This window comes from Megalopta genalis, chromosome 9 (genome assembly GCF_051020955.1).
Source record: "Megalopta genalis isolate 19385.01 chromosome 9, iyMegGena1_principal, whole genome shotgun sequence".
NCBI lineage: Eukaryota > Metazoa > Arthropoda > Insecta > Hymenoptera > Halictidae > Megalopta > Megalopta genalis.
Window position 1 is genome coordinate 12,950,130 of NC_135021.1, and position 21,985 is coordinate 12,972,114.

At 42.3% G+C, this 21,985-nt stretch overlaps 1 protein-coding gene across 11 annotated transcripts in view; it reads right to left on the reverse strand.

The window, feature by feature from the left end:
* Positions 1–21,985, reverse strand: part of LOC117220757 (uncharacterized) — a 376,568-nt gene that overhangs the window by 7,806 nt on the left and 346,777 nt on the right. For 8 of the 11 annotated variants that reach the window (XR_004490342.2, XM_076524407.1, XM_033471026.2 and 5 more), the window contains 11 exons: positions 14,656–14,856; positions 9,983–10,075; positions 8,469–8,705; positions 5,191–5,271; positions 4,163–4,312; positions 3,273–3,371; positions 2,705–2,725; positions 2,282–2,549; positions 1,664–2,212; positions 1,261–1,407; positions 961–1,151 (listed from right to left, as the gene is read on the reverse strand). Coding sequence is in view for 10 of the 11 variants with exons in the window: in XM_076524407.1 (XP_076380522.1) it covers positions 961–1,151; positions 1,261–1,407; positions 1,664–2,212; positions 2,282–2,549; positions 2,705–2,725; positions 3,273–3,371; positions 4,163–4,312; positions 5,191–5,271; positions 8,469–8,705; positions 9,983–10,075; positions 14,656–14,856 (2,037 nt within the window). In the remaining variant the exon portion in view is untranslated. The remainder of the gene's footprint in view (positions 1–960; positions 1,152–1,260; positions 1,408–1,663; positions 2,213–2,281; positions 2,550–2,704; positions 2,726–3,272; positions 3,372–4,162; positions 4,313–5,190; positions 5,272–8,468; positions 8,706–9,982; positions 10,076–14,655; positions 14,857–21,985) is intronic. The other 3 variants (XM_033471019.2, XM_033471022.2, XM_033471020.2) reach the window with 3 other exon arrangements.

A 21,985-nucleotide genomic window follows, 5' to 3' on the forward strand; every position in this document is an offset into this window, starting at 1 on the left:
GGAATAAGACACCTTACCCTATTACAAGTTAACTTAATTCACTGTTGAGGGTTGGTTTAAATCTTATGTGTCCTAATACTTAAGTACAACTATGTAGACCCAGAGAACTGCGATCATTTCAAAATTATCTCCTAACAATGCTGATGTTTATTAATTTTGTAGAAATAACACGATTCGTCATGAAATAAGACACACCTTACCCTATTACAAGTTAACTTAATTCACTGTTGAGGGTTGGTTCAAATCTTATGTGTCCTAATACTTAAGTACAACTATGTAGACCCAGAGAACTGCGATCATTTCAAAATTATCTCCTAACAATGCTGATGTTTATTAATTTTATAGAAATAACACGATTCGCGTCATGAAATAAGACACCTTACCCTGTTACAAGTTAACTTAATTCACTGTTGAGGGTTGGTTTAAATCTTATGTGTCCTAATACTTAAGTACAACTATGTAGACCCAGAGAACTGCGATCATTTCAAAATTATCTCCTAACAATGCTGATGTTTATTAATTTTATAGAAATAACACGATTCGTCATGAAATAAGACACACCTTACCTTGTTACAAGTTAACTTAATTCACTGTTGAGGGTTAGTTTAGATCTCATCTGTGCCCTAATATGGAAGTACAACTATGTAGACACAGAAAACTAACCACCATTTCAAAATGATCTCCTAACAATGCTGATGTTTATTAATTTTGTAGAAATAACAGGACCTGCCATGGAACATGGCACCTTACCCAATCAGAAGTTGACTTAAATAATTGTCAAGGGTTGCTTCATCTCTGACAAGTGCCCCAACATGAAAGTACAACAATTTAGACCCAGAAAGCTTGGATGGTTTCAAAATGATCTCGCGGTAACACGTCCCAACCTTGATACGCCTTAATTGGCCGATGCAACGCGACTTGCCGTGAAATTGGGTGAAAGAAAAAACCGAGAGCAATTACCTCGAATTTCTGGGAGCCTCCCAGATCATCGTCGCACAGCCGTTTCGCACCCCCAGGCGCCTGCAGGCCGTTCGTTAATGGGATTCCAATGTTTCCGGTCCTATCGCCCCGATCTCGTTGCCGTCTCTCCGATTCCCGTTTCACGATTCGCACGGTCTTGATCTCTTGTTTCTCACGGTTGTGTATCAGGCCTTCGAACGATATCGGACCGAACGTGAGCATTTTACAATACATAACATCTACCTGTATCTGTCCGTTGCGGCACCTTCGTTAATTTGCCGATCGCATTGTTACACTCACCGGCGAACTTGTTGTCCTCGTTCAGACGATAATTATCATTGGCAAGCGTGTCCTCGTTCAGGGGTGGCGGCGGAGGCGGCGGGGGTACGTACTCCGGCGCAGAGATCGACGTGCCGTTAGCCAACTTTTCATCGTGCTTGTTGGTATCTGTTAATTTAGAGACAACGTGAGCTGCGAATTTTGCAAAGATTCGATTAAAAAATCGAGGGGATGCTTTGAAGATTTTTATGCGAGAAACGTGTGGACTTTTCGTTAATGAAGAGGTTCTAGTTTCTGAAAGCGTGCATCTGAGAGAACTCGTAGGAAGTCTTTCAATGGAACTTATATAATTAAACAAGAGAGTAACAACGTGATCTCGGCGATCTTCCGTTTCGACAACGTCCAAAAAGAAGCTTTGGCTAACCTTGACCCCTGGTGTCCGTGTTGACGTACAACGGCGCGACGTTCACCTGCATCAGACTTCCCTTGCCCTGCATCTGATCCTTCAGCAGCTGTTGTTTCAGCTGATGTTGCTGGATTTGTTCTCGCAGCTGAGGCGACAGCGTCGAGATGTGGTTCTGCTGCATCGGAGGGTACGGTTGATGGTTCTGCAATGGCTGATGATTCTGCATTGACTGGGAATACGGCTGATGGTTCTGGTGATGATTCTGCTGATGGTTCTGCTGATGGCTCTGATGATGGTTCTGCTGATGATTCTGCTGGTGGTTCTGCTGATGATTCTGCTGGTGATTCTGTTGATGATTCTGCTGGCGATTCGTGGGCGAGGACTCCTTCATCAGGGTCGGTGACGCGAACTGAGGATAGTGAACGCCGTTCTGCTTGCCTCGCGGCGAAGATGACAGGGCAGGACTCGACGGAGAGTCCAGACCATGGTCCAAAGTAATCCCCGAGTCAAGATCAGTCTCCAGCCAGGAGTTCTGCGTCCTCTTCTTCGGCTGGTGAACTTGCGGAGCTGCAGAAACGATCATTTGATAAAGATATTTCATCGCTGTTAAAATGCTATAATCCCAGCGGAACTCACCCGAAGGCGGCTGAGGTCTAATCTGCTGCACCAGACTATGCGATTTCTCCGTTAATTGTCTAACTTGGACGCTCAATTCCTTCCTCTGCCGCTGCAAGTCGCCCACCAGCTGCTGAACTCTCCTCAATTCGGCTTCGAGAGGACCGGTCGTCGCCGAAGTGTCTCTGGCCATGTTCCCGGCGTACCTCCTCGAAGCCTGAAGCTTCTGCCTGAGCACCACCAGGTCCTGCTCCAACCTCGCATTCTCCGCGACCGTCTCCTCCAGTTTCTGCAATTCAGATGCCAAAGAGATGCAGGATTCTTGCGGGTAGTTCGAACATCGTGGAAAGCTATCGCGAAACGCGGACCATGGAAAACGGCGAACAGAACATAGAAGGGAAACGAAACTGAAACGCTAGTTTTTCTGTGCTTTTGATCATTTACCTGGAAGCATACCGGCTCTACCTGCGAACAACCAATTGATCATTTTAATCACTGGTGCGGGTGCGACGGGCGCGGTGCTCTATTCGCTAGACGATCGCTAGGTGAGGCCAATGTTGTTTTCGATTCCGACGAATTTATACTTTTTTTTTCACATTGCTCGGTTACGGAGAATGATTTGATAGCAGTGGATATAAAGGGAGTGAAAGGTGGTGAAAGAAACGCGTGTCGATCAAATTCATCCATGGTGAATGCGAAAATTGTAGACGTATTGAAAAGGTTTTTTAATACGTCGGTTGACAGCGAATGAAAAAGACCGAAAAGGATGGAGAAGAGAACGCGACGGTTTTCAATGAAATCGCTCACAGTGAATGCGAAGGATGAATAGAATCAGAAAGAACCTCGACAATGGTTTTCGATAGATTCATTCACGCTGAATACAACAGGTGAAAAAGGATGGAAAACAACAAAACCGATGTTTCGTTTTGTTTAAAAAAAAAAGAATGCTTCTACACGAACCGACCACAGTGGTCATCTAGATCTGATCAGGAGATGTATAAATTCGACTGACCTTATTAGCTAAGTTTCTGAACTTATGGTAGTTCAGGTAACCTCCTACGTCGGAAGGTATAGCGTTTTTCTCAAAAATCGAAGGAATCGGTTTCCAGATCTGTGTTCAGTGCATCAAAATATATCAGAATACTCTAAAACTTGTCGATGGACAGTGTTACGCGCGTATAAAACGAAGCGTCACGTTATATAAGGTGTTCATTCTGACGGTCACACCGATTTTTGATGCATCTACACTAACCTGACACACACACAAAAAAATGTTTGCAACAAAAGTTAATAAGTACTTTGAGGAGAACAAGGAGCAATAATAAAAATTTCGAAAAATCTTTTATTCGACGAAAAGGTCAGGCCATCTTGACTTTTTCTAACAACACCGTGTATTTTTGATTTCCTAGCGTTCTAGCTGACGCAAAAACGAATTCATCGAACTGCTGTACATTGGCCTTTGAAACGAATTTTAGCTTAGAAATTCGCAGTAATTAAGAACATTATTTTAATACAACGTTATCTCGAGGTTATTTTACAACTTAAAGACAGAAATAAACAGCAAAAGTCATTGTGTAGTAGGTTGTTGAATTCATTTTATCGTCAGCTATAACGCCATAAAGTAAAACATACATAGTGCTATTTAAACAAGTCAAGGTGTCCTGAGCTGTTCAGCGAATGAAAAATTTGTGGAAATTTGTATTATTGCTTCTTGTTCTTCTTAAAGTGCTTATTAACTTTTATCCCAAACATGTTTTTGCCTGATTAGTGTAAATGCCTCAAAAATCGATGTGACCACTGGAACGAACACATTGTAGACACTGAAATTTTTCAGTAAAATTCGTAACATAGTGAAATTTGTCGACAAGAAGCTGGCGATAAAGATTGCAAGGGAGTTCCTACCTTGGAATTGTGCGCTAGCAACACCCTCACTCTGCTGAGCTCTCGTTCCAGCATCAGCTGTTGCTTCCGGTATCTCTCTGCTTCTGCCAGGTTGCTCCTGCTGCCCTGCAGCTTGTGCCGCAGGCCGCCGAGCGCTTTCTCCAGGATCTCCTGTTTAAATAATTAACAAAGCAAATGACATGAAACGGCTTTGCCTACGAAGAAAAATGAAATTGTGGCAATATTCATGAGCCACAAAGGAGGACGGTTAAATTCCGTAGAGACAGAAATACCCGTCCAACTATTATTAATCGAGTATCATAGACGCTTGCATAATTTCTAGTTTCCGTTCGAAATTATTCTCGTCTAGTGAAATCCGAAGTGCTCGCGATTGTACATAAACTGCAGATCTTTATGCGAAATAAAAATCCTCTGCGACAATTGCAACGAACAAGCGTTGCATAAAAGTTCAATTAAGGTGGTATTCTGGTGTGAATCTTCGAAAAAATCGATCGTTTATTTTTTAAATCTTCCTAAACAATACACATAGGCTCAAAAATACGTTTACAAAAGCTTATGTCCGAATGCTTAAAGTGAAGGAAGCGACGATAAATCGATTAATCACTTATTAACCGTAAATATGTTGTTCATAATGCGAGCGACCATTGGCATTCAGTGCCACCAATTTTAATCTTTACGAGCCAAACAAATTTTTAAGCGTTATTCAAACATTTATAAGCACACATTGGTGATCCGATTGCAAAAAGTGTTACAATTTCTTCGCAAAAAGATCTCAAAGAAAGTTAAACAAAAAAATGCAATTTACACTAGAACAACTCCTTAAATTCTTCTAATGCCTCTACTGTTTTGCGTTTCATTTTCCAACGAGCAGCACGTACCATAAACGCATAAAGATCCCCAGCACTCTAATCGCAACGAAACTGCGCGTATTGCGTGCAAGATGAAAAAGATCGACGATTCGATCGAAACCGATTTAAAACGAGAAGAATGGTATGCGCTTGGGCAGAGTTCGAGATCGCGACACTTGCCTTGTCCTGTTGAAGACTGTGCAGCGTTCCGGATTCTTCCTGGAGCAGCCGATCCAGCTTGTAGAGCTGCTGCACCTTGGCCTACGACACACAAGCACGAGCACGGTTAACCTTGAGGTGTAACCGCACGGCCGAGAGCGCTCGGGGAATCGCGTTTCAACCGGAATCGCGACGCGACGGTGTCATAATCAAGCATCCGAAAAAATCCGGCTGCATACCGACACGCGTTGTCGGCGTGCACTTTTTCGCCGAATATAGTGTTTCATCGGGTCCGCGGTTTGTCAATGCGTCTTCCTTGTTTTGTCGCGCGGCCTTCCGCTGGAATTCGAAGGACGTCAAGCAATCGTTGCGGTCTGAGTACGGAATCTTTTAAGAAATCAAATGTTTGCCTGCCGCCTTCAGAATCGACGTTGCATAATATTAATGACAATCCTCGGGCGATTTTTCTTCGCGTATTTTTTCGACCAGCTTGTCGAGATCAACGTGGGCCTGAATCAACGTCGATTCCAAAGCTGAGAATTAAAAGAATATGTAGTAGAAAATTAGCACCCGAAGATTTGAATGGAATTAGTTAATGAAATCGTCAAAATCGTCAATAATCGATCAACACCGTCTACAATGATCAGAAGTGAACACAGCGTTTGGCAAAAATTTCTCTGCGATATCGAAGAGAAAAAAAGCGGCTCAATAAGAATAAATTTTGTTAGTTTTATAATTTTTCATACATTTTTTACTACTTAAATTCGAGGGTTAATGCCTGGAATACGCTATGACGAATTAATGTATTTATGTCGAAAGAAACTTTTGTCTTCAACTTCATTATTCATTTTATCTTATATAGGAGTAAGAGAAATTATTATTTATTTTATTCAAATAATATATTATAATAAGTTAATAAATATTTGTATATTTATACAATATCTCCGAAATATATATTCTTTATCAAGTTCGTTAACAAAAATGATAATTTATCTCAAACATAATTTAACATAGGCGATAAGATAAAGTGCGAAAACTAAATAATCGTAAACAGTGACTTAACTCAAATTTAACACAAATAACACGAATTAACAAAATTTTAATCACTTAACACAAATTTTCCCAACGATAAATTCTCAACGATTACACCACCAGTGACGAAAATATTCAAGCGCTCGTCGCTCAAACTTTAAAAGCTGCGAACACCCTTGTTACAGTTTAAGCTCCGCGGTTAATATTGCAGCTGCTGAAATTCCCAAGTATCGAGATGACGCGAAACGAAATTCGAAGCGAATCGCATAACGTTTGCAGAAGCTATGAAACATTCATTGTCGCGCGTGGGTGAAGTCGTCGGGGCATTTTCCCGTTGCATTCCGTCGCAGAAAATGCGACGGGACACGCGGCAGCGTGCAATTTTCCTTTTCATTCATTGGGGAGCACGTTGCGCGAAGTGCCGTGCTGGACCAGAAGGGCGTTCGAAAGGTGCGTGTCGCACGTGAGAACGAGGCTCCCGTCTCACGACGCAACGTTTTGCAACGAACGCGTTCCCGTTCGCGGTGTTCCACGCATTCCTCCGGTAACAATGTCGCGTTATCCTGCGGCCCCTCCCGCCCCCGATCTTCGCGTGGGCATTAACCACCGTTACCAGGGAATTCCGTGACGCGTAATTCGTATTTATTGCGACGTCTTCCAGCAATGTAATTCGAGCGAAACGCGACGTCCGCGTTCCGCCAGACATCGGACATTTATCACGCGGGCATACACGCGTCGCGGTCACCGGAATAATTCCTGTCGGATTTCCAACGAGGCCACCCTTTCCCGAATCTTGTCCTTCCGTTGCGAAACCAGTCCTTTCTCCAAGGGGAACTTCGCAAGAATATGCGCGTCTTAACTCGCGTCAGCTTTTACTTTACAGAAAATTCAGATTCGTTTTTACCGTAGATACGTTGAACAAGATGAATGTGACTGGGATTTTTTAAGTACAGAAGAGTTATGCTAATGCTTCCTATGGTAAATTTTAACTTTACAGTTGCGGTTTCGATAATTAAATGGCTTTGAGGTTGTGGGAATTCTTCAAGCTGGTATTCGTCACTTGGCATGGTTGATGTATCAACCTGTTAACCGGTTAGGACGAAATATTTCGTCATACCAGGAAGACAACTCCGATGGGCATGACGACTTTTTTCGTCATGGAAATTTGTCGAAGTAATATGTGTAACGCATTACCCTTTAGGTCGTTCTTATCCGTTAAAATCGAATTTGCACAGTTTAGTTTCGAACATCACTATAATGTTTTTTTTATATATAATACACTAAGGGTGTCAAGATATACAGTCAGTCGCAAAATTGAGCGCACGCCTTTTAAAACGCAATAACTTTTTTTAAACTGGGCTAGGTGACTTGAATTTTTCTTAGATGATAGACCATGACCAAAATGCTTTTCTTATAATTTTGCTATTACTTGGAATGTCAAAAAAATAACTCTCGTTTTTTTTTCTTCATTTGAGCCTATAACTGAAATTTCAAAAATGCCTTTTGTAGATCTCGATAACTTATATGCATGCTGGAAATTAAAGATGGCAAAAATCGCAGTTTTATCACGGTTTTGACCAAAAACTGGATGAAATCTGCAGTTTTTTAAAAACCTTTCAAATTTTCAGCACGTATTAAAGTTACCAAGATTTACAAAAGGCATTTTTTACATTTTTTTATAGGCTCAGATAAAAAAGTTAAAAAACGAGAGTTTTTAATTTTTTCTGTCGTCTTAAATAATACAAAAATGAAAAAAAAGGCATTTTAGTCATCTTGTAGTAGACTAGTCCTGCTATCATCTAAAGAAAAATTTAAGTCAACTTAGTTCAGTTTTGAAAAAGTTATTGCGTTTGAAAAGGTTTACGTCTCAATTTTGTGAATAACTGAATAGCTACGTAACACACACACACACACAATTAACGATGTGTATATTTAACACGATTCGAGACATTTGAAATAATTGATTTAAAAATTATAATAATGATATAATTATATAATATTAATTATATATATATTAATATATAATAATATATATATATATATATATATATATTAATTATATAATTATAATAATGATATAATTATTATAATTATTGAGTTAAAAAAAGATTTTTCAAAATATGTCAAAATAAATGATTAAATATCATTTCAAATATCACATTAAAGGAATGTTCAAACGAAAGGCGAGTATTTTATAGTGTAGTGTATGAATAATTAAAAACTTGTGACATCGACTGTAAGGAGCATTTTCGAGCATTTTCAATTACCTGTAATTGTCCGTGATCAGGGCTGAGTCTGTCCCAGTCTCGTCGCTCCTCGGCCAATAATCGTTGTTCCTGCACCTTCTGGTTGAACTCCAGTCGATGGTCCCTGGAATTGTCGTGCATCAGGTCGTGTCGCGAACCCGTGACACTGCTGGTCCCGTTGGCAGTGTTGCGATTGTAAAGGGAACCCAACTTCACCATGTTGTCGACCAGGTTCACCAGAGGTTTGCCCTTCTCGTACTTGAACCGAACCAGACCACGCAGATAATCAATAATCCGTCAACAACATCAATCAATCGACAATCCATCGATGATTAAAAACCATTTGCAATTTATCAACATAGAACATCTCTACCAGGACACACACTTTGCCGGCCGCTTATTTCTCGCATCGCTTTTACGCTGCCGCCAGCGAATTTCGCGCGGATTCTATTGCTACCGACGGTGATATTTACGCTATCCGTCGTACATGGGGTATGGTTATTATTAAAAATGGCACTAAAATTAGTGTTACATAAATTTTAATGCATATTTTTATATCTCAAAATTATCACTTATATTATTTACAAAAAAACGTGACCCCGGCCGATAACCGTTGGGGAGCAGAAGTCACGCCAGCGTGACAGCGGCCGGCAAAGTGTTAAAACATTTCCTAAACTAAATAATTCTTGTTCAGTCAACAATAGCTGAGCACTCTTCCGTAAAAAAGATCCGCGAACAAAACACCAAGTATTTGGTATAATCGTCGCAGACATTCGAATGTCTTGCATTGTTTAGGGACCGCGATCCGATGGTCAAACAATTTTGCATAGCTCCGAGATTATCATAGTAGAAGGAATACAAGAGGGCTGTGAGAGAGGCTTATTTCGAAGTTTCTTAATTAAACCGGCGAACAGCTCGAAAAACTCCACGCGACCAGGAAAGTTCGACGCGGTATAATTAAATCCTAAGATACTGAACGCGTCGTCGTCGTCGCCGTCGTCGCGACGAATTTCCGCGTCGCAGCAAATTTATCTTGCCGGTTGAATGTTTCGCGTTGATCCTCTGGTCTTTCAAGTGGCTCACCGGCGGAAGGAAAAGTCGTGCCTTTAAAGAGCTTATTGTAAAGACGAGAGTGATGTCCAACATAAATTCCAACGCAATCAGAAAATCGCAATTCACTTCGTTAGAGGGTAATAACAGCACGATTAACACTAAAGCTGCCATGGTGTTCAAAATGACCGGTTCCACGTATTTTATTGAAACATTTTTGGTACTATAGGGCCACTTTCGTAGAGAATGATCGAACAAATTTCTTGATTCAAGCACACGTTGCAATAAAACTGATAAGACGTCTAAATAAATTCGGTCTCGCAATTCTTATGAAACAACACATGTCGGACGTCTTTAGTGCTCGGTAGGTTTAGTGTTAAAGTTTCAAAGGATCAAGCTGCCATAACTGGAACACAGTAAGGATACTGTCCAAGTCGAAGTGGTGCTTTCACCAGACCTAATCCACGGGACACCTAACTGCTCACCTGCTTCTCGAGATCCATCAGGTGCTTCTTCAGTTCCTCCAGCTTCTGAAGATTCTCCAATCGTCTGGGGGTATCGAGCTCGGCCAATCTAGCCTGCGGGTCACAAAAGATCGCCAAGTTGAGAGCGAGAGAGAAAGAGAGGAAGAGAGAGAGGACAGAGGGAGAGAAAGAGAGCCACGGTGTCGTGCACCGTTTCCCTGATCCGTCTTGTCGCAGCCGGTCACGTCGCGGCGTTTCATGAAAATGCAACGAGAACCCACGCGGATACGTCGGTCGAGCGTACCCCGACGGAATAACGTTCGGAGAAAATTGCAAAGGTAATTACGAACACGCCACGAAAACTCGAGCGACTTCGGGAACAGTTCGACTTCGCAGCGTGTAAGAGTACCACGGGAAAATTCTCGAACCTGTCGCCGACGCCTGTGCGGATCCTCGCGTAGTTATTGCGGAAACATGCTCACACTGACAGAAACGAATTGTACACGGTCGACATAAGGATCCACAGTATGGTAATTAACGCTAGAACTACCAAACCAGCCAAAATAACCGGTTTCTGTTCTTTTACTCTTACGGCTCCCGATATTATAAAAATGTTATAAATAATAATATATAATAATATAATATATAGATATATAATATTATAATATATATAAATATATAATAATATAATATATATAAATATATAATAATATAATACTTAAATATATAATAATATAATATTTAAATATATAATAATATAATATTTAAATATATAATAATATAATATTTAAATATATAATAATATAATATATAAATATATAATAATATTTAATACTATAATATATAAATATGTAATAATATAATATATAAAAATAATAATAATAATAAATGTTATAAATGTAATAAAAAATTTTAGATAAGCTTCACACATTACGATAGAAATCGCACGAAGTTTAAATGAATCCAACCTTGTAATTGTTATAAAACAATGCATGCTCTCGTTAAGAGCTCGGTAGTTCTAGCGTTAAACCGCGGATCTTGCGCGTCACAGATTCGATGATTACATCGAGGAGGGTTGGCCGCGTCTCGGATTGTAGTGGAATAACGATGCAATTACCTGTTAAAAATAACTGCACGAGGATCCGCAGTCTACCGATAAACATTGAACGTGGGTGCAACGTCGAGGGTGCAAACGTGACTGTGCGAACGAGCATTCCCACAGAACGACACACGAGTTTGGAGTGATCGAAACAAGCAATTGGGAAACATCAATCATGGTCGCACGCGTCGGGTTTCATTCGACAATATTAACACGGGATATTAAGAACCGCGCGATAAAAATTGTTAGCAGCGAAATTGGTGGTCTCGTTTTCGCGTCTCGCGGCTGTGGAATCTGTCCAATTTACCGTGCGTTGTGTTTTTCGGCTGTCGACTCCGTTAACGGGAAGACTGCAACAACAACCAGAAAATAAAAACATCGATGCCAGGGGGCTATGAAAAAGTAGTTAACCTGTTAACCGAGCGATTTCTCGTCTAGAAAAATGTTTAAATGCGCCGCCGGTCGAAGGAGAAACAACTGGGTTTACGATCGGTCGCGGAAATGGAATCGCGTGGCAATTGAACCAGCTGTCGAAAAAGATTTTGTCGTAAAAATTCGTTAACGTCCCTAAATCTGTTGCTATCGTCGTGAAAAAGACATTTCCGTTTCCATCCGTGGGAAATTGAGTTGTTCGCGTTAACACATTCACTGGGAAACGAATTGTCTTCTGTTGCACCGATGCCGTACGAAAAAAAACTGATATTCCGGAGTCCAGAATCTAATGAAAATATTAAGTGCACCGTTGTACCGTACTTTCGTCTATGATAATAATAATTTTGTAAATATACAGATGCTCCGCGAAAACGTGATTCCGCAGTGTCCGATTTGCGCACAGCTGTTCAAAAGTGGACGCGATCAGGAAAACTCGAAATCCTTGTCTGCACTGGCGAGTTCGCGCGACAGGTATAGTTCGGCCGACTAACAGGTTAACATGGCTAACAAACAGGTGCACGTGGAAACGCGACGACTTTTCCAGCGGACAGCGGACTGCCGTTGCCTTCACCGCGCGAGGTGAACGGCAGGTTTCGCCATGGAGGGAAAGAGTCGTCGGAGGAAATCGCTGTAACACTTCGCGCGATCCATCCTGCGCCCTCCCTGATTCCCCCTCGATCTATTCCCCGGTGGCCGGAAAACGTAGAAAGCCTTTCGGATGAAACATGGAACGTTCAAGCGTGATGTCGATCGGTGAATCGTCTGAGCGATTAATCCAGGCACGAGGGCACCGATGTACAGGGTGTGGCTCTATTCAAGTCGAGGGCCAGAAAGCCACGCCCACTGAGGCAGCTTGCATGGAGATGGCACAGAGGACACGCCCACTCGGGACGTTTTGCATTTAGAAAATATGTAGACGGGCTCTCATCGTTCCGAATCCACTGTTGAATAGTTTTCACATTCTTGTAAACATTGATGGTAATGCGAAACACGAGCGTGCGCATAAAAGCACGCCCATTTGAGGGATTTTATTACGTCATCAAATGTGAAATTATGTTCCTTTTTAATTATTAGCCTCCTTTTTATGTAGATTGCTCCGAATGGCCTAGTTACTCTCGATATAAATCGTTCCGAATGGGCGTGGCTTCGCTGCTCTTTCTACGTATTAGGTTACCTCACCAATAATGCGACTACATAAAAAGAGCAACGAGACCACGCCCACGCGGAACTTTCTGCATTCAGGAGTAACAAAGCCACGCTCATTTTGGCATTCAAAGAATTTGGCATTCACTGAATTTTCTGATCGCTCGTGCACTACTTTTCAAAGTTGATTCTTTGGCCCAGTTTCTAGCGATTTGGCCCTCGGGGTAATCCAGAGCCACCTCTGCCTGGATTGATCGTTCGAACACCTTTAGTGAGTGTTCAAAGATAGGCGAGCGTTCAAACGCCGAGTACGATTCGCAGAAATAAAATGTTCTGCTGGCAGAGCTGCTCGCAGCAGGAATTTGATCCTCGAAGAAGCCGAGTCATCAGAATTTCAATTCACTCGGCGTTTGACCTCGCGGACGACTACTCGCATGAAAGGCACACTAAAAGCTTGAACACCGGGTACGAGAACAAAGCGAGGCAGGAATTCGTCTCCCGAGGAAAGTCACTATTCTAATAGCGTTCGCTACGGACCGGTTCCTTGCGATCTCGCGAACCTCCGCGTCCGCCATCCGTCAACGTCCGGACGTCCGAAGACGTCCGGTCACGTAAATTTATTGGACGTCGGAAACTGGCGATGATCCTGTGCTAAGACTCCTCGGATCGATTCGAAAGTCGTTGGTGTACTTGGCCGTTTTGCGAGCTATGTCAATTTCTTCGAATTACTGATACTTTTTAGTTCGAACCAATCTACAGTAAATTCTCCCTAATTGACGCTCAACCCGTACACAAAAATGAACAATTTGAGAAGAGGAGGTACGATTATAAATAACATTGCAGCAGGTTTTCATAACTGTTTACAATCGATAACTATAAAAACGAGCCGCAAGGCTCGAACAATCGTATCTCCTTTTCCCAAATAGTCCATTTTTGTGTATTACGAGAAAATTTATTTAGTGTCGAAGATGACGCGACACTGTTGGCGTAGGATGCTTCGATTTCGTCAAGATCTTCGCTCTATTCAAGGACCATCCTTGCGAACCAAGGGAAAGGTGAACGAGGTTTAACACTCGGACGGTGGAGCTCGGATTCATTTCGACACCGAGTATAAATATTGCTACTTGACTATCTAGTTTCTGGGAACTAATTTTTCACAAATTTCATTAACGTTATATTGTTTTGCAACAATGGTAAGATTTGATTTACTAAAATTTCGGACGACTTTTACTATAATATATGCTTCATTAAAGGAGTTTATCAACAAATTTGTCATCGAAACGTTTTCCCAAAATTATCGTACAAACGGGAAATGAGTGGTTCCTGAGATCATTTGAAGTAACATTTTCCTTAGCGAAAATGCAATCCGCGGCTTCGTTTACGAGTTATTAACGAAAAACAGTGACCAATGAGAGTCGAGATTAGTCATTGTTTTCCGTTAATAACCCGTAAATAAAGCCGCGGATTGCATTTTCGTTAAAGAAAAAGTTGCTTCAAATGACCTCGGGAACACTTCATTTCTCGCTTGTACAATAATTTTGGGACAGCCTCTATAATTTTATGCAAGCAGAAATCAGAAACTTTTGACTGGTTTGGTAATTCTGGTATAGAAAACGCGTGTAAAATGTGTACTTTAACAAACAATATTAACAAAAATTGGTAATTGTGAAAAATTTTGACTGGTTTGGTAATTCCGGTATAGAAAACGCGTGTAAAATGTGTACTTTAAAACCAATATTAACAAAATATATTGATATACAATTACAAATGATTCTAAGCATAGTCAGTTATATTTTTGTTAAACAGATCCGTCGTTCGAGTGTTAAATGAACAACTTATTGTCCTAAGTTCAACGGTCCATAAAAATCGACATAGCTCGCAAAGCGATCTTAGTATTCCTCGGGCCTCTAAAGATCCACGCTGACTGCGCTAAAGGAGACACCGGCGAGGTTCGACTGTTCAAGATCGTCGACTGTGGCCAGCTGGTCCCGAAATTGGTTCACTGAAAATGTCTCCGGACCTGAGCCTCGATCTCCATGTGGCAGTGTTCCATCGCTTTGTAGATAGTGGCGTTCTGCCGGCGCAGCTGGATCAGCAGGAGGACCAGCTCCTCGTGGGTCCTGCCGAGGAGTTCGCCGGCGGATACACGGACAAGGCCCTGGGCCCCTGGCTGCGTCAGCTTCAAGGTCTCCGCTCGATGGGACCCGGCGACCACATTGCTCTGTCGAGATGCATGCAATTCTTTCGTTAGCCAGCGAACGCGCGCACTTTTAATTAGACCACACCGGGTGTGGCCTTTTAATTAGCCTCCTCGCGGTCCCCCGTGACTCGTTGCCGAAAGATTCTCTGCTACACGCCAGCGATGCTTATCGGGCTCTGAAAACGCTATCGCTACGCGCTATTTCAGCTCGACCGTCGAGCCTTCTTGCAGAAGCGAAACTATGGTAGTCACAGGATTTGGGTCACCGGTGTAGATGACCTTGAACCTCGAGCCGATTATCCAGTGCGCGTTTAGATTTACCAGTGACAACCAGACGGGAACGTTTCCAAATTCTTGAGCGCAGTTTCTTCGTCCTTATTCTTCGAGAAGGTCAACGTGAAAGACATGTGTTAACCGTGCACATAGTCTTTGATAACTATGATCTTCAACTACAGTCAACTGTTACTGTTCGTGAATGCCATTCGGTGACACCGTGACCTTTTCGAAGAAAGAGGACGAACAGATCGCATGCGGGAAATTGGAGACGATCGAACGCGGCCAAATTCTGTCGCTCTAAGGAAAAACGCCGCGTGTCACGATTTTAACTCAGTTATTGCGTTAATTGGAAAAATTGTGCATTGTAAAGCTTCACTAATACTAAGCATTAACGATCGAAACTTTTTCTTCCTTGGAACCGCAGAAATGTCACCACTGGATCGACATTGGCCATTTAAAGGCCGAAACACACTATCGTGCATCGTGCACTTCGATAAAAATCAATGAAATATTTGCCCGGACAGAGACCAGACCGGGAACGACACGGTAGCGTGTTTCGACCCTAAACCGCGTACGCACGTGGTCATATACGACGCGTGCGCGCTTCAACAGCGTCGATGAACGTGCGAATCGGTCGCTGAAAATCGGCAGTTTCTCGGTGATTTTGTGGCAAATAAAATTTCCTTTTTGTGCATCGAAGTGTCCGAAATATATTAGAGTTTCGCTTCTGTAAGAGTTCTCTCTGGTTCGATGATGAAAATGTGGGGTTGAACGTTAGGCAGCGTTAGCTGCTATGTAATGGTCGAGGCTTGTGACACACGTGCTTTGTCGGAGGATATCCCCTCCGGATTTTAATTTAGCGATGTTAATTACCGGTGAATGGAGTGTAGTTACAGTAATTAAGATGTGAGAACCACGATTGCGTCGAATAGCATGCTGCGTAACGCGTTTTCGGAAAGCGAATGAAAGGGGACACGAGCGCGTTCGATGGAGGACCGATGTCAACAGGGTGAGTCAAATATTTTTAACATAAAACTGAAATCTATTTTAATTAAACAATACATTACTCGATGTTTTTCGTATACGAAGAGATATTACGGATAAATGAGGGAGTATCCATTTATTTAGTAGTTATTTTTAATGTACCATAGCTGTTGCAAACTCTATTGTACTTATGATTTTTTATCTAGAAAACCACGTGTCGGATTAGCTTGAAACTTTTTTTATACGAATCAGGAAGCTTTAGTTCATGCTGAGAATTTTCGTTTCGTTCCTAAAATCAATCTTTTAACACTCGAAATTGTAACCAAATGCTGAGATATGCAACACTCCCAATTTATAAGATGCAATGGAGATGCAATTTTTTTCATGTCGACGTTGATAGCAATGATATCTCCTCGAAACAAAGCTTATTCTGTAGATTAGGCTTCAAATAATATAGCTATATTTTTCCTAATTTTTAAACCGAACAAGTAGTAGAATAAATTTGCAAAGTGAGAGATTATTAAAAAAGTAAAAAATAATTTCGTAACAATCTCTGACATCGTCGCGTCGTTGAACGATCGTAACATAAACGTTTGTTGACTCACCCTGTACATTGTAATACTGCGGATGATTCACCGCGGGAAATTCATACCTTATCGCGGTTTGTTCAAACCGCTGCGCGTACGCGGTACGGTCGCGCGCAATTTGAAACGACTCGATTCGACTGGCATGGAGAAGATTAAAAGGAACGCAATATCATATGTAGTATGTGGGACGTACCACCGACCCGTAGAATCGGTGTCCCGTAAACCTTACTCGACGAGCGAAACGAACGCCGCGCAATCGTCACGCAAACAAACAATAAACTGAGCAAACCTAACTAAGGCTCCGACGCTACCGACGACGTTTCTGCGGCTGTGAGACGGTAACGCGGTAGGTCACTATACCAGATGAGAAAGTAGCAGTTGTAATTGCGACAATATTTCTCATTTAGTCAACCATTTATAATTATAATTATAATTGCGAATGTCGTCGCTTTTAAAGTTCTCTTGGGACTTTGATCTTCGACGAGAAGGATCGACAAAAATTTTGTAATACATACATCGATGGTGGACGTATGCCAGAACTTTTCCAAAATTTTCGGATAAATGGGGAAAATGTGCTATAATTTCCTATACGATAAATTCTCCCTAATTGAGGCTCAGGTTGTGTACAGAAATGGACAATTTGGGAAGAGGGGATACGAATATTCGAGCCTTGAGGCTCGTTTTTGTAGATATCGATTGTCAACAACTATAAAAACGAGCCTAACATATCAGTGATATTATTATAATATTATATATTTAACATATTATATAATATTACATAATATTCTATTATTATAATATTATATAATATTACATAATATTCTATTATTATAATATTATTATTATAATAGTTAATATATTATATAAATTAGTAAATAAATTATTATTATAATAATATAATATTATCATTATAATATAATAATATTCTATTATTATAATATTATTATTATAATAATATAAAGTAATAGAAATAAAGAGTCAAAAGTACACTGGTTCAGTATAAGAATCGTCCTCGACACACGGTGATTTCACTTTCCCGAAAACGAATTAGGGGCGTATCTCGCAAACCGCGAGACAACGCCGCAAAAAGCGTACGCGTAAAAAGCCGTTTTCTGGGACGTGACAGTCGTATGCATAAATTCGCCGCATGAATATTTAGGAGTCTGCGGATACAACGCCGACGCGGATGTCACGGCTGAGTTCGAGTTTTGGGGGCGGGCTCTGCCTCCAGCTCGTTCGTCTTCAGCAACGCGCGATAGTTCTCGGCATTACGAGCGGATCGTGTTTCAAAGGCCAGTCGTCTGGCCGTGGACGGCGTCTAGCTGTCATCCCAAGAACCATCAAACTCTTCCACGTATCAAACGGGCGCCGAACTTTCCCGGATTTAAGGAAACTGTTCGAGCGATCCGATGGAATCAGTGAAATCGAATCTAGAAGAAATCGAACCTATCACTCTCGCAGCGAACAATGGCTCCCGATCGTTGGAACGACGTCGTTTAAGTACGAATCTGACCGAAGGCTAGAACAATGGAGGCACTAATCTCGCACCGATGCATAGCAGAAAGAACAACGACCTTTGATCCTCGGCCCAACCAGCCGAAATCCGAAGAATCTCTCTAATCACGAGCGCTGCTGCAGCTGCTCTTTGATCATCGCGGCGAGAGCGAGTGGACGAGCGTTGCGCCGCAGGAGTATGCCAAATGGACAAAGGTTGCTCATAGGACAACGCCAGAACGCGGATCTTTATGCGATTCTCAATCAACTGCGAAATTAATTGCAGCACCGTGCACTTTAACACTAGGTTTACGAGTTATTATTTGTTCGATATACTTGCGGCGAACATTAGTACGATACGAAACTTCGGAGTTTGTCTCTCGAAAATAATGATTGATATTTCACCGAATGCTCTCTCGTACATACGACAATAGTTAGACTGCGGATTTTATGCACTTACAACGAGATTGAGCGGCTGCGATTGGAAACATTAAGGAGACCGAACGAATCGTAGAATATCGACCTACTAGAACGACGAAGCCCTATGTTACGTAAAAGCATTCGTATTTTGTAAAACGTACAGGTCATTCTAATCGCGATGCTACAAGTTTCCGTAACAGTGATCGAAGTTTTTAGAACATGAAAAATTCTCAAGGAAATTGAACTGAACAGGCGCGTGGCACAAAGGTTGAGGTAGATTCCTGAGCAACACCTATGTCTCGCAACAGACGCAAATGTTAACGAAGCCTAAGTAACCACAGCGCAGACACAGTAATTGCTCAAAAGGGACAAACGAGGCACAGTAGCTTCGCGAGGTCCTTTTGTAGGGGGACAACCCGGTTAGAAATGTACCCTGTTATCTGAGAAACGCGCGGATACCACGAGAGCATAAAGATCCGCAGTCTAGACATCACGTACCGCGTCCACATCGATCCGAGGCGTATCCGAAGCGGCGCGGAGCGTCGCGGCGCTGGCTGCCGCTGCGGCAAACAAAACACGGGCTCTTCAAGTGGCTCGGATGGGTTCCATCGTCGTCGAGGAGAACGGGGAATCCTCCTTGTTCGGGCTGTCGAGGATGTTCTCGAGGATGTTCTCGAGGACGTCGTTCGTCGCGGACGAGAGAACAGACGGTCTCACATCGCGAGCACCCGCGTTCGAGGAACCGGCGGCGAACAACTCGGAGGAGAAAGCTGCGATCGGGAAAAGAAGCGTCGCGGCACCGAGACCGAGCGAAGGTGGAACGAAGACTTTGGTAGACTGGCGTGATGCCCGGCCCGGCCCGATCGCCGGAGCCTGTTCACCAACTCCTACAGTACCCGGCATGCACCGTGGTTCCTTGCTCGGCTTGCCGTGGACGTTGTTTTGTACGTTTTGCTGGCTGAGATCTCTGGCCGGCTCGGCTCGGCTCGGCTCGGCTTCGGACCGGCGTGGCCGGGCTAAGGCTGCCTTTGTAACTGACAAGCCCTGCATCTGATTCGCGATCGAAGCGATTTTGCCGTTTGGCTCTGTCTACGCTCTCGTATTCATCTAATTCATCCGCGAGTCACCGAGAATTTTCGACCGCTGATAACTTTTCTCTGCGAGCCGCTTCCTCCAGATTTTGCAAATACCTTTTGCCGCGGTTGCAAATCGACGAGAGAAAGCTTCGGATGCCTACGCTTTCGTATTCATAATTCGGAGTCTCGGGTTCCGTATGCGTTTTTGTAAGCACTGCAACGATCTTCGTGTTCTTGCTACTAGATTTACGGAGTGCTGAAGCAGCTGTTTCATATTATAAAAGTAACAATAAAACATTTATTCTGATTTTTAACGAGTGTTGTAATATTTGCCGCAAGTGACGTATATTGAATAAATAATCTATAAATGCATCTTTACAGTCTGAATAATCGTGAATTCAAGTATTATTGACCCGTCATTTTCACGAGTTCCGTGAACTTAGAGCCTATGATATTCTTTAATTATACCTCGTCTTGAATATGCAATTATTATTTGGCCTCGTTATCAAGCCAACTACGAACGACTTATCGAAGGAACTCGGCACAAGTTCCTGAGATTCGTCTCTCATCCCTAAAAGATAGTTCTGCAAGATTCTTGTCAGACGACGAGCTTAGGGAGGACGAGGCTGACTAACGATGCTTTTGTAGTTGTCTCTCGAATTGGAGGTACAGTAAATTCTCCCTAATTAACCCTCAGCTTCTACACAAAAATGGGCAATTTTGGAAGAGGAGATACGATTGTTCGAGCCTTGCGGCTCGTTTTCATAGTTACAGATCGTCGAAAAACTATAAAAACGAGCCGCAAAGCTCGAATAATCTTTTTGTCTCCACGCTGAGGATCGATTAGGGAGAATTCACTGAAGAGAATTCTTAACACAGTGAAAACTACGCGATAGTGTCGCGTTACCGTCGACCGAAGATGTTTCTTGCGTCACTTCGTCCATTGTTGAAACACTTTATTGTTTTCTCATCTGTCCCGGCAGCCAGCGAGCGCGATCGTTCGAAGGATGTAATTTATGTCAAGGATCAAAGAGATCGCGGGAGATTCGATCGGTTGATACGTGCGAATGGAATCCTTGGATTGCTACCGCATTCGTCATCGATACCCTGAACGTCTCTCCGCATTTCCACCGCAAGATACAATTGTGTCGGTTGTAAACAAACGTGGCTTCGAATAGTATCGATCTACTGAGTCCACCATTAGAAGTAGCTCTGTCGGAAGTAGCTTCGATTGAAAGTCAATAGGTTCGAATGGCTCGGAGATGATCAGGCTTAGACACCCCGACGAAAGTTAAGAAACGTGTTACACAGATGCAGTTATTCTTGAGTGTAGTAAGCCTTCTTAACTTCATAGGATAAAAATTAACATCGCGTCAATGAAAATAATGATTCTATTTTTCTGTAATTTTCAATTGTTATTTTATTCTTGTACCTTTTTTATTTTTTTATTTGTCGCATGCGCTGTATAAAACAATATTGCGATATAAACGATGCGTTATTTGCTTCACTATAATATGTACTTCTAAGGTAATAATACGTATATTTATTAAAATGTCAAATTTTATTCATATCTTAACGATATGCTACGTTTCTCAACATTTGTCGGTAAGTGTATAATAATTAGACTGCGAATTTTATGCATTTATGATAAAAACGGGTAAGTGAAATTTAAAACTGTGAAAAGATTGAACGAATTCAAGGATATCGACATACTATTTTCTGCTTATTGCGATCGCTAAAAAAAAGAATAAAATTTCTATTCGTCTTCTGTTTTTTTTCAGGTAGCGTGAATTATGTGTAAAGATTGACTAGTCCATTTTCAGAATCTTGTCAGAAAATTTGAATGTCCTCTTGTCCGCTTCTGCCTGCAGCTTGTCCGCAGGACATTGGCGTACAGTCGTTCCTCGAGAAGCCATAACCGCACCAATGGCGGTCCAAAGCCCGAACCGCCATTACACATGTACGTCGTAGCCCGCGAACCGCTCGAGGGCGACCGAGATTTTCGATTCTTCCCGAACTGGAGAGCACTCCTCGGCTTCCGAACCCTTCGAAACTATCAAGATCGAGGTATTTGAGTGTCTCGAGAGCTTTAAGGTCCTCGGGACAAGCCGGGGGCTTTTAAGGACTCCGAGAATCGTTTTCTTCTCGGGTGTCCACGCGAAACGATCCTATTCCGCGTAACGAGAACGTTCACAGGATTCTCTTGAACAGTTCTTAGACTTGTTCGATAGCGAAAGTGTCCTGCGTTCTCTCTTCCGGACAGGGTAATCGTCGCGAAATGGCTGAGTCCTGGGAAATGTCGCCGCCACGATC